General features: G+C 38.9%; 1 protein-coding gene across 1 annotated transcript in view; it reads left to right on the top strand.

Moving 5' to 3' along the window:
- The first annotated feature begins 9,724 nt into the window (after positions 1–9,724).
- The window catches only part of efna1b (ephrin-A1b), a 34,283-nt gene continuing 30,704 nt past the window's right edge, over positions 9,725–13,303 (top strand). The window contains exon 1 of the mRNA XM_054621927.1: positions 9,725–9,829. Within this exon, the coding sequence (XP_054477902.1) occupies positions 9,825–9,829 (5 nt within the window). The 5' untranslated portion in view covers positions 9,725–9,824. The remainder of the gene's footprint in view (positions 9,830–13,303) is intronic.

The following is a 13,303-nucleotide window of genomic DNA, read 5'->3' on the forward strand; positions in this document are numbered from 1 at the left end:
TTCCACCGGGTTTAGCGATGCAATTTCATCACTGATCGCTGATGCCGATCATTCCATTTCTCAAACCTCGTGGTAAAAGCCTTTAGTTTGAAGACATAATCTTTGTCATTTTAATATAAATACATTTCTTCTTTTCTATTCCATTTTAAATCAACTCATTTCACATTCCATTTAACCTTGGAGGTTTCCGGGGAACAGCAAGTGATTTATGGGTGTTTATGAAAGTAGTTACAGTGAGTTCTTTGGAGTGAATAGAGGAAAACTAACATCATCATGGACGTAAAAAAACCACCTACTCAAACCACATCACATAAATCTAAAGAAAAAAAAAAATGCACTGTAAAACCTTCTTGTTTGACGTTACTTGATTCAGGATTGGCAATTTTTCAAACATTTTTTAGATTTGTTTAAGGTTTAATCATCTACAAACATGTTCACTTTGCGGAGCACCACGGTGGGGAACTGGGAGGACATCTGAACAGCCCACGAGCATTTTAGGTGAGAGTTTGGATAAAGCTGAACAAGATTGACGTTATGGTTTGAGTTGCAGCGTCATGCACTTTCCTACTATGCTGAATGTATTGTTTCAACATGCCACTGTTTTCCTCTAATCTTGTAGATTAATAAAAAAGCTTGTTATTTGCTTGGTTGTGTCACGTCATGCACTCCCTTGCTTTAGGGAATGCATTTTGGATAGGAAAGTTGATTCGGTTTGATTTGGTTTTAGTGTCCTTCAGGGGAAGTTTATCCTTGACATGAGTGGGCAGGTGTGAGCCATTAGCAGTGATTGCGTGGTCTTCTAGAGTGATACGTTTTGGCTTTTGTGGAGTTTCCCATGGTAGGTATTGCGATGTGGTCTGTTTGAGCTCATTGGTTGTTGTTTTTTTAGGTTATTCTATTCATTTATTTGTAATATTTATTTGTGTGGTGTGCGGTCAGAGCAGTCGTATTGGTGACACATCCAGATATGTCAGGTGAGTAACCAGCTTGACGGGTCCTTTTGTGTGCTGGTTGATCTGGGCAACATTGTGTATTAAGGCATTAGACATAATCTTTTATGACAGTGTTACAGTATATTGTTTTGAGGGGTTTTCTATGTTTTTGTACTTAAGAGAATTTCCAGAAAAAGGATGAAAGGCGTAAAGCTTCTGGTTAAACTGCAGTTGGATGAGAGAGGTGAGCTGGTTGCTAAGCAAGAGGGACTGTCACTAGCAGCACAGTCACTTTCAGTTCCGTCGGGATCTTGACCTTTTAAGCGTCAAATAATATTTCTTTTATTACAGTTGTCTCATAATAAAGTGAAAAACAAATTGGAATTGAGAAAGGAGCCGAAAGGGCAAAGGATTGAGATAAGCTGGAGGTAGATAAACAAGAGTCAATTGCGCGGTTGCAGTGTTAGACATAGCAGGAATAGATAATGCTGCAGACTGTTAGGTTGGGGTAAGTTAGAGATGCTAAGCTTTTTTGGGATGTTTTGCGAGGGAGAAGAAAATTCATCGCCGTCGGGGTCTCTTGATGTTCTGAGTTATTTGCATCTCTTGCCTAAATTCAATGAGACGGATCCGGATGTGTTATTTTTTTTCTCTGTTTGAGCGGATTGCACTAACAAGAAATTGGTCCAACTGTGAGCAAACTGCTCAGAGTCGGACCAATTTGCAGTGAGTTGTCAGGAAAAGCACAGGGGGCGTTTGCATCTTTAATTAATGATAACATAACTAATAAATCAGTCAAGGCTGCTGTACTGAAGGCATATGAGTTGGTCCCAGAGGCGTATCGCTAGAAGATTAGGATGTGAAAAAAACAGTTTAACCAGTCACATATGGAGTATGCAAAGAAGCTGACTAATCATTCCAATCTTTGGTGTATGTCCTCTGATGATGATGATGGTTTTGAGAGTCTGTGCAATTTGGTCATCTTGGAACAGTTTAAAAACTCTCTGCCTATATGTGGCTTGACACATGTCTAGGTCACAGCTGCCACTGAGGCTGCGGGATTGGCTGAGTATGTATTAATTCATAACGGTGAAGCTGTGCGGGAGCCTGTTGTACACAAAGATGGTGGTGGTAAGTTTCTTTGAGGGTTTTTGAGGTAACGGGTCCCGGGGAGAGCCTGAAAGAGGAGAATATGTGTGCAATAACTGCCGTGAAGCACATGCTGACAGTGACACTAAGGTGCCCGTTGAGATTCTGAGGGATACAGGTGCTGTCAACTCTTATGTTATGGAGTCCATTTTGTCGTTTTCTGAGTAGACTGATACTGCGGGTTGCTTAGTCATGTGCCCTGCCTCTGTTGTCATGAATGTGCGGCCCAGTTTGGCCTTCAGCCCTTGAAATGCCACCAGACTCCTCCTTGCTTCTCTACAAATGTAATGTCATGTCCCTGTGTGACAGGCAAAGAGCAGATGAGATTTTGATTACAGCTCAAAGCCTCCCAGGCCTCTACATCTTTTGATTTGAAGGCCCAAAGAGATTTAGCAATGCCTAGAGAGCATCAGGCTGAATAAATGGACAAAGTTAGTGTCTTGTAGATTAAGATATTCGCTAACATTAAACCATTTCCATTGTTTTTCTCATAATGCAAAGTTAATCTTTTTCTCTGAAATTCACAGCTTGGTTTAAATTGTGAAGTTATGACTGATCGTGTCTCAATAGACGAAAACACTCAGTAAAAGTAATTTTGTTTGAATGCATCCTCCCTACAGACCAACAACCACATCACCCTCACTTTATTACACAGTGTACGTTTTTAACCAACTTTATCTAAGGCTTTGATGAGATATTATGACATCGTTGAATGTTACACATTTCTTTATTTCATCTTCTGTCCCTTTTGCTTCGTCTTCCTTATTTGTTCATGTTCCTTCTCCCCCAGCTCATCCCTCACATGGATGCAACGTGCTTCTCCCCATCACATCTTGGCGCTGCCTGCTTCTCCGTCTCTCCATTTTCTCATCCTCCCTCTGAACGGCTGCTCCAACACTGTCAGTTGCCCTCAGATTTATGCTTTTGGTGTTCGTCACTGCCTGGCTTTCCCCTCGTCTTCTCATCACATGTCCCCCTCCTCCCTAAGTTTAGCACTAATCCTCTACTTCTGAGAAAGCATCTGTACAGGCCAGATGGGAGGGTTATATTTACTGTCTGCCGCACACATCTGTACAATACACATGCACTTGCACAATCCACAAACACTTAAGTACACTCTGGAGATGAAAGAATCATCAATAAAACTCTTGAGACTTGAGAGTAAATAATGATCCTTCAACTCATCCCGTGTAGTTTGAGGTCAAGACGTCAGAAAAACCTAGTTGATATATGATGCACCATCACATATATGACAGTGTTTCCACATGCTCATTAAAAATAGTGTGAGTATCATATCTTGGAACTGATCCTAAGGTCAGACGAGGTATTGGATAGACTTAATGGCTTTAGATTTAATTGATTAATCAGAGCGGTGGAGCTGTGTGGTTTAACTCTAACCAGGCATGTCCTCTTTTCTTATCCTCTAATCACCAGATTATCTCCACTAAGATTTCCGGAGTGACGGTCTTTGTTCTAGATTTTTTGTATTTGTGACGACAACAAGAAGTTGTTCTTAGCAGTATGATGTGGGGTTGAGCCCACATCATACTGCCCTATCTGCAACCTACGTACTGTATGAAATTTGTATCTTGTTTGCATGTTTTCCTGAGACTGATAGTTGTCACTGTTGCCAAACAATTGAAAATATTACTCAGCTGTTTAAAACGTCTGTGATTCAACTGATCACAAACAAAAGTTTACCTAAGACCAAAATTAATTTACTTTTACTAAAACACTAAACTAAATCTGAAGCTATCTAATTCTTAAAGTTTTTATTGTTACCAAAAATAATTCCCAACTAAAGGTCCTCTTACAATTTTTTTTTCTAAAGATTCCAACCCTACCACTCTGTCTTCATCAGAGGATCAAGTTCAGGCTTTACTTTAAGCCAACTCTGACAAAATGATGACAGCTACTCGATTTGCATGTCAACACATGCATCTCCATGACCACTGAACAAATTTGCGTTGGAATTGTTGGTATAAATTTTCTTTTCATGCTGATGTTCCTGCTGCTGGTTTGCTCGGTATTGTTTGTGAACACAACAATAAACAGGCCTTGAGTTTCAATTAGGATCCGTTAACTAACAAAATGTACATTTTCAAACTTAAATTATATACTCCAAATTACCTGTGATTAAGTATAAAAACTACTATTAGACCTCGAGTTAACAAAAATAGAAGATGTACGATGAACTTTTCAAAGTTCTGCTGATTTGTGTAAATAACCCACACATGACATGATGTGTGGTGAGTGGGACACATGTGACGAGCTCATCTGAATCATCTCTGGCGTCAAAAAAATGACACGCATGTGTGCTCATCATGCCCTCACACACCCCGTACTGTAAGTTCAAAGATGCATACAGACACACGGCTGCCATCAGGCTGTACATATTGTGTTGTGTGGGATGGATTTGTTCATATGTGCACGCAGAGCTCCCATTATTACTGCTGTTGCATTCGTGCATATATTCATATATATTCATGTCACGCATCAAAGAAAATATGTTTACCTCCAAACTTAAATGTCTGGTCAGGATGACAGAAATGAGTCTCTGATATATAACTAGGTGCAGAGGCTCATCAGATGTTTTGTGACTGCGTTAAATTAAAATGTTACTCAGACTTATATTCTGCTGCACTGCAGCATCACAAATAAACAGTAAAAGTGATTCAAAACCGAAAATACTCTGTCTCTGTAGACTTTAAAGTAGGCTTTAACAAATCTGTAATGTACTGAACCAGGCTAGCTATTTCCTCCCTTGCTTCATGTCTTTATGCTAAGCTAAGCTAATAGTGCAAATTCCCAAATTGTTGAACTGTTCTTTAAAAGCATCAACCTTTCAAGCCTTGTTTAATACTTAAAAGTCATGTTTTGAGTGGAGCATAACTTTAAGCCAGTAAAAGGTAAAAAAAATGTCTCAATTAATTTCTGTGAATCCATGTGTGGTTCTGAATAAATGAACTAGTTCACGTGCCATAAAATCATCTGCAAATGAAGAACAAAATAAAAGGATTAATGCTCTACTTTACTTGTTGTTTGGCAAAGTTGAGCTTTGAAAACCCACGGGGTGCACATAAGTGCAAGCTCGACTGAAGTGCTGGATAATGGGCCACGGGGCATATGGTGCCGTCTAGCTGCTGCTCTGTCCCTAGATTTCCTCTTAATCTCTCATGTGTCTCATTTTGACTCTGTCTACTTTTCTGTCCTGCTCTTTATGCATGTTTTTTTTTTTCCTCTAAGAGTCCCATTTCCACTTTTATCCACGCAAGTCCCTCAAATGCCAAACGGCTTTGAAACAAACAGCTGAGCCGTCTGGCCAGCACACACACACACACACACACACACACACACACACACACACACACACACACACACACACACACACACACACACACACACACACACACACACACACACACACACACACACACACACACACACACACACACACACACACACACACACGAGCTGATGAGCACGACTGAAGCTGTGAGCATGTAACAACTAACTGAGTACTGCTTTGTACTTGTAAATAGAGGAATTAATGAGGATAAAAATAACAGGCTGTCCTAGTACTGTGACATTGTGTATTGTGTGTTCTGACATATAACATAACACATCTCTAAGACCCCATCTCTACTGCATTGAACTTTTTATCTGATGTTTCACTACTGTTAAATATTGGTTTAAATGTTTTAGAAACTGTTACAGGTCTTGAAGCTTCTGCTCTTGTGTCGTACATTGGTCTTCTAAGTCACTTAGAAAGAAACTTTGACCTTTGCATTCACTGTCTGGTTTTGCAGATGTGGAATTAAATCATACTGTATGTCTAATTAAAGGCATGTATAGACAAGGCTGCCCCCTCTTCGATGATTAGTTGCCTAAAGACTTTGGACTTATTTGTAGTCATTTTTCGTGTGCTTTTTTCATGCTGCACAACTATTTACGAGAAACTTCTGAACACATCTCTGGTAAACACAAGATTTAAATTGGTGCTTTTGTGTGATTCTTCGGAAAAAGTCAGTTTTACTGATCTGTCGATTAAATCAACTAATCCGTTAGCTGACAAAAATCATATGATTGTGAGTCATTCAATAATGTGTTCGGTTAAGAACAGCCCTATAGACTCATGCAAAACATGAGACCAAACTGAGAATCAATCATGTAACATTTCTCATTTTCCTGAGCTAATGTTATGCTGTCAAATTATAATATGTTTTTAAATGAACCCCAGTTCTCTGGAGTTAATTAAAATACCTTATCAGTTTGTGCAGCAAAGAATGATTTGAGCGCACAAGCTCGGCTTCTTTCAAAGTTGTTTCACCATCGCAGTCTCATTCAAGCCTAATTGAGTCCAGCGAGTTTAAATTTCACAGATGCTTGTTTGTCAACTCGCTTTTGAGGAGACAACGCTGACAAAAATGTTTTTTCCCTCAGCTCTCCTCTATCTTTGGCAGAGCCTTGTCTGTGCTCCTGCTTTGTTACCATGTGTCTCTTGTGTTTCCTTCTCCCCTTCTCCCCTGCCGGTCTCTCTGTCTCTGTCTCTCTCCATCACTGGCGTGGGCGTGGCTTCACCATTCATTCTCATGGCTCCCTGATTGCCACCAAGCTGTTTCACCTGCTCCAAGCCACACACCTGCACCTATATATCGGCTCATCACACCTTCCAGTCTGCTCACCTGATTTCATCAGTTCATCATCCTTGCAGAATACCAACCCCAGTTTCTCACTCACTCCAGATCATTATTTCAACCTGATTCTCAGACTATCCACCTGTCTCCTATTCTTTATTCGTCCCTCAGCGTCTCTTCAAATCTATATTTTACTGCATCATATCTTGTTCAAAATATCTCAGCTGCAGTGATACTGGATGATCAGATCTCAAAGCCTTCTGGTTGATTCGTTATAAGCTCAACTGCGATCTCACGCACTAACACTCACTCACACACTGATTACTAAACATCTCCGGGGCTGCGACCTGCATCGTCTCAATGTAGGTTATTGTGCATTTCTGGTGAAAAAAGGAATAGATGAGCCAAAAATAGGATTCTGTCACCGTGTCATTACACGGGTACTGTACATGTGATCGTGTGTGTTTGTTTGTATGCTTAATTACACGTGTTTCTGTAACCCCTTGTCCCTGAAGCTCCGAACAGACAGCGCAGTGGTCTAAGTCTGTCAAATGAGTGTATCATCCGGTGCCCCCTGGAACATAAATAACACTCTCTCATTTAGTCAAGACATGCACTAAACCCCCACTCATCTTCTTATCTCATGTAATTACAAACTAGCAATGGCTTAATGTTGCAGGAGCTCCATGTTAAGTTTGTCAAAGCTATCTTATTGTGTCCCAGACCGCCCTTTCTTATTATTGGGGGCAAGTTACCTCAAACCAACCCTCGACTTCTACAAAATTTTAATCTCTTTATTTAGGATTTAGGATTTATCTTGAGCGGCATCACACATAATATGTGCCCTTTGTATATTCTGAATCAAAGTTGTGTTATTGGGGTGAAGATTTTGGCATGTGAGGATAAATACCAGATGTTAGAAAGCTAAAATTTACAAAATGGAGATTTAATGTTTTTCTAGGATTGAGTCATTTCCACATTCATTTAAATATATTAAATGATCTGCGTAAATCCTTTGACATTTTTATGCAAGTTGCTTCTTTATAATGAGATTTCACTGTGTATGGCTCATTACATTCTAGTAGTTTCATAACTAAGGCTTTTTCCCCTGCTTTGCCCTGTTCTGCCCTGACCTTTGACCTTCACATGAAACAGATGCCACCAACTGTTTTGATAATGAGAGTGAGAGGTGGGGTATTGCGACCATTGTGTAACACATAAATCATTATTATTGTGACAGATCTGTGTCTGCATAGATGTAACACTATAGAGGGCTATTCAGGTCACAGCATTTCATAATATATATCACTCAAATCCTCATGTTGTCAGTACTGTCTCATTAACACAATGTGCTGCAATACAAACCACTAACCCAGAGGTCGAGTGTATCAGAGACATTAAATTCTGCAAAATTGTGCTAGTGATGAACTTTATTATCTAATGTATGATTGTGTTTTGTAATGTTTTTCCCCTTCACAATCTTTCAAACGTAACCCCTATTATGATCTCTTGTATTGGGACAAGGGCTCAGGTCCCTCAACGCTCAAACTGCAGCACAATTTAGACTAATGGTTGCTCATTAAATCAAAGTGAAATGTTCTCCAGATACATCACTGTAAATGTGGATTTTGACAGCAACATCGGGTATAATTCTCTTTATTCCAAATTGCAATATTTTAGTTTCCCTTCAAGTTGCTTTTCCAAATGAAGTTCATAACTCCCAACACTCACAGAAGCACCCTTTCAGTTCTCTGTCTGTTATTGTGATTGTCATATTTTCTGCTGAAATTATTATGTAGTGTGCTCTGCTTTTGTGCCATTTGCTGCGGATTAAAAAGATGCGCTTCTGCTGATGCTTCCTTTCTGTTCTGGGCTTTAGGGCTTTGTTTGAATGCTGGTCACATTAGATACAACAGTTTTTATAAATGGGTAAAGTGGTAACTGTGTCTGCAAAAGCAGATAGTTTTTCTGTCTGCACACATGTCATATCATAAGGATAAACTGCAATTTCCCAATTAAATATCCTAAATAGTGTGTCTCCTCACTAAATCATGACACAAAATCACACAAACATCCACAGAAATACTTCAGCAGAGATACATGACTATGCCAGAGTATGAGGCAATTCTTACTAATATGTCTTATGTACAACTGCTGACAGAATAATAAAAGACATCCCCTTTCATAGTCTTCCAAAAGGACAGGTATTCACTTCTAATCTGCAGCCTTTGATTTGTAATGCACTGCTATGTTTGCCTCATCCAGTGTTTGTTTTATCAAACCAGCACCAGACTTTTGCAAAAAAAAACAAATGTATTTAGGGGTTTTTATGGATTACCAAGCTTCTTTACTTTCACAAAGTATCTGTCATTCCTGGAGCTTTCAGACGGAGATATCCAGCGACAGTTGCACTGGACACAGGAGTCCATCCTGATGCAAAAACATTAGTTGAACAAGCCACCTTCTTCTTTAAACAGCTATCCAAAAACACAAGCCTCCTTCCTTAATTACACAAAGGTCCATGGCTGCTATGAACAGCATTGTGTGGTCGTCTGGAATTTCCTCTGTTCTCTCTCTGTATGTTGATCTGCCTGTTTATGCATCATTTAAAGTGTTTTATCAGTGTGAAAAGGTTTCCTTTCACCTCTTTTCACTAGGCCCTGTTCACCAACATTAACTGTGTTTTTGTGTCTCCTTAAATTCAATCCAACTTTTCAGTTTATTTGATGCATTATAAATGAATTAATGTGTATAGATTAGACAGGCTTGTTTAGTTTCTTTGTTATATTGATTTAGTTATTGCTCTGGCTGGGATGTCGGGGTAGATCAGCTGCTCAATCAAGGAAAGTGCAAACAGGTTTGCATAATTATATTGAGTAGCGATGGGGCCACTGTTAAGGTGGGGGAACAGAGATGATAAGATAGTTCTGCAGTAAATGGCATTCTGGTATAATTTGTGTGATCATTAGTATTTAATGAGTGCCCATTGTGATGCAAGCAGTAACTTTGAAATATAATATTCATGGTAATTTCATTATTTTGTATGATTTGGATGCCGGCTCTGTTTCGCTCACCCTGTGCTTACCTGGGCAGATGGTAGCTTCCGATGAGGTAAGGCTGAAAAGGTGAAATGTAATTTATTGGAGTAGTGGGACAAGGAGTTGGCATCTTTTGTTTGGTGTTCTTCCCATTTAGTTTTATTTAAATTACATTTTTGTCCTTTGTTTGAGTAAACGTTTTGCTAATGAATGCTACATTGTTTGCACAACTCTTGCTTATCAGGCTGGTTCTTCAGCATCCTTTTTTAAAGTTTTCCTGTGCCAAACCTGTCCTTCATATGGGGTTGCGGGACTACAATTATCTCATTACCTTTGTTTTTTCATATTATTGTGCACATCCATGTAAAAGCCATTAACCAAATGCAGCCTTTTTAGTCAGGTACGCAACGTAAATCACAGACAGCCTGCGAAATAATGATATCACATTTTATGGTGCTGCACATCTGTAAATTTCCCCGATGCGTGATAAAGGATTATCTTATCTTATCTTATCTGGTTACTGTGTCAGTCATGGCCTTCAACTAAAATCCTGATGATTTGCATCGTTACACTCTGGAAACATGGTGATAAATATTTCAGTGTTTCTAGAAATGTGATTTCAGCTTACAAAAGGGTTTGATCTGCCCTCGGGAATGTAGTCTGAGAACATGTATTTTTATGTTTTGGGCTCTGTATATTCACTTCTCCTTTTTTTTTATTGTGTTAAACAATGAGATGAATCATCAAAAACGGTCAAGTAACACGTAAACTCATGTACGTGTACAAAAGATAAAATAATCAGAAACAAAAAACATAGTAAAATGCTACGAGTTGTTCAGTGTGCTATGCACTAGATCTAAAGGTCAGGCCTTGAGAAATTAGATGGGTGAGTTATTCCCCCTCCCCCTGCCATGTCAAGATAAGCAAGATTTGAGTCCCAGATAGATGAGAATTTTATAATTGAGTTCTCAAGAAAAGGGATGAGGGTGATTTCCATTCCCTCAAAATGAATCTTTTGGTGACAGTCATCCCTATCATCAAGGACTGTTGCATGGCTGCAGGAGGCACAGAGTGATTTGTGAGGAGCCGAACAATGTGAGTCCAGCTTCCAGTTGGGTGGTTCTTTTATAGACCTTTGAGTACCATTTGAATATTTTGGGTCACAATCCAGTAAGTGTAGGGAAGAACCCGAAAGTGGGAGACAATGTGCCCTCTATTACCTGACATGTGTCTTATGGTAGTTAGAGAAAAGGTTGAATCTAAATAATTCAATGATCAGTTCCAATAATTCAATGATCAGTTCCAATAATTCAATGATCAGTTCTCTAATTTTCACAGTAGAGGCTTTAGTACAACCATCAAACAAACGTTCAAATTTAGAAACCAGATTCCTGGATTCAAGAGAGTTCTTAAGATATCAAAATATGTATGCATTCCTGGAAGGGTTTTAAAGTGACATATCTTTGAATGGATGTAGTGCTTATTGTAGGTATAATTGCCAGCTCAATATATTCACATTTTTAAATTGGAATGGTGCCCACTGGGTTGCTAATTTATTAGGTACACCCACAGAGTAAAATTTTATCCAACATTAACTGATAATGATTTCTTCCATGCCCACCTATTTTCCAAATAAATCAGTGCCATAATTTTGTTAGTTAAATGAAAAAAAAAACAGTAAACTTACACAGGGACATTTTGCCTTCTCCTTGGGTTGCATGCCATTGCTTTATAAAATAAGGGTTCCAACACGTTTAAACTTAGTTTCATCTGACACACATTAGAGTGATTAAAAAACATCTATTTTGGGTTGGGCATAAAGAATGGGTTAATTCTACAGAACTTCTTAATGTGATTTAATGCACTAGGGGAGATTTGATGCCATGTTCTTCCTTAGGTCAACTCTGAGGACGGACATAATAGTTTGGGTAACATACTCCCATAGAAAGCCCCAGATAAAACAACACAGGGTCAAGACACACACACACACACACACACACACACACACACACACACACACACACACACACACACACACACACACATACAGTGACACGTGTAGTACAGTGCATTAGAATTAATTCCAACGCCTCATTAACACACATCCTGCAGGCTGTCCTTGATTCATTTTGGCATCAACTCCATATTCACACACGTGTCTATTGGGGGGTTATAGCATTCTAGTTTACAGGCTATAAATACACTCTAGCCCTCCACAGATAAGTTATACATGATAAATCCAAAAATAAAACTTGTATCAGGGATGAGATTAAACGGTTTGAGTGGTGGACGTACAAAATCATGATGAAGACATGGCTGAGGGAAGAGAGAGAGGAGAGATAAAAGGTGGGGATTACACAAATCAACAGCAGTAAGGCAGTGGGGCAGAACAGAAGGCCGAAGGATGACGGGTGATAGCAGAAATGGAGGGATAGAGAGAGAAAAATAACAATCTGGCAACATCTGGATATGAAGGCACAGAGATGATGTCAAACACTGACTATCATTGACTCATACAGCACACAAACACACACACACACTCCAACCACCGCTCCCTTTCTCTGTCATCCAATAATAAATAATTTTTATCTCATGCCCCAAAGAAAATATCTGGTTCTAGTCCTCCTCCTTTCGGTACAGTATTGAAAATAAATTGTTCACACTGTTGTTTTATATGTTTAGTCTTCATCCTCAGACTTCTTGTCTAATTTGACCGCAGTAAACGATTTCCTACATTTCCCAGAATCACTTTCACCAAGCCATAGCAAACATGCCTGGACATATCCAGCTATATATTATTAGTCTCCAGGTGGGAAAAAGTCTTTGTGTCCTAATGAAGAAGTAGATATTTCTGTGTCTTCTGCTCCAGTGGATTACTTTAATTGCATTGAAAGTCAGTGAAAAATGGTGAGTGCCCTTGATCTTTAGTTCTGAGAGGTTTACATAGACAGTGTTTTATTTTTCATTTCCTTTTTTTGTTTCTGGCACATTAATCTCCATTTCGTCCTTTTAGCATTTCACATAGCACAAACACACACACACACACACACACACACACACACACACACACACACACACACACACACACACACAGGAGGAATCACAAGTAAAGTAAGCATTACATTTTTTCTGCAATTGACAGGAAATCTGAGCTTGAACGCTATAATGAGGATTCAGGTTTGCTCCTTGGTGTGCACAACAATGGAGGACAGTTTTGGAATATTTTGGAGAGAGGAAGAGGTTTGTAGTATACTGTATTTTGTTTGCAATGTGTTAACTATGTTCAGGAAATTGTGTCTGATACTGTTAAGATTTTTGTGGATATTTTTTGCGTGTAGATTTTTGACAAAGAGGGCCCTAGTTTCAGAAATTGTGTTTCAGCAATAAAAAATAAAAAATAAAAAAAGTACATATAGTGTAAAGAATTTCCTTGTTTGACTTTTGCACACGTTAAGAGAAAATAATCTGGATATTATATTATTTTACATATATATGTATAATAATATGACCTAATAATATAATAATTATTATGAATGAATAAAACCAT

Source organism: Anoplopoma fimbria, chromosome 20, assembly GCF_027596085.1.
Source record: "Anoplopoma fimbria isolate UVic2021 breed Golden Eagle Sablefish chromosome 20, Afim_UVic_2022, whole genome shotgun sequence".
NCBI classification, from domain to species: Eukaryota; Metazoa; Chordata; class Actinopteri; order Perciformes; family Anoplopomatidae; genus Anoplopoma; species Anoplopoma fimbria.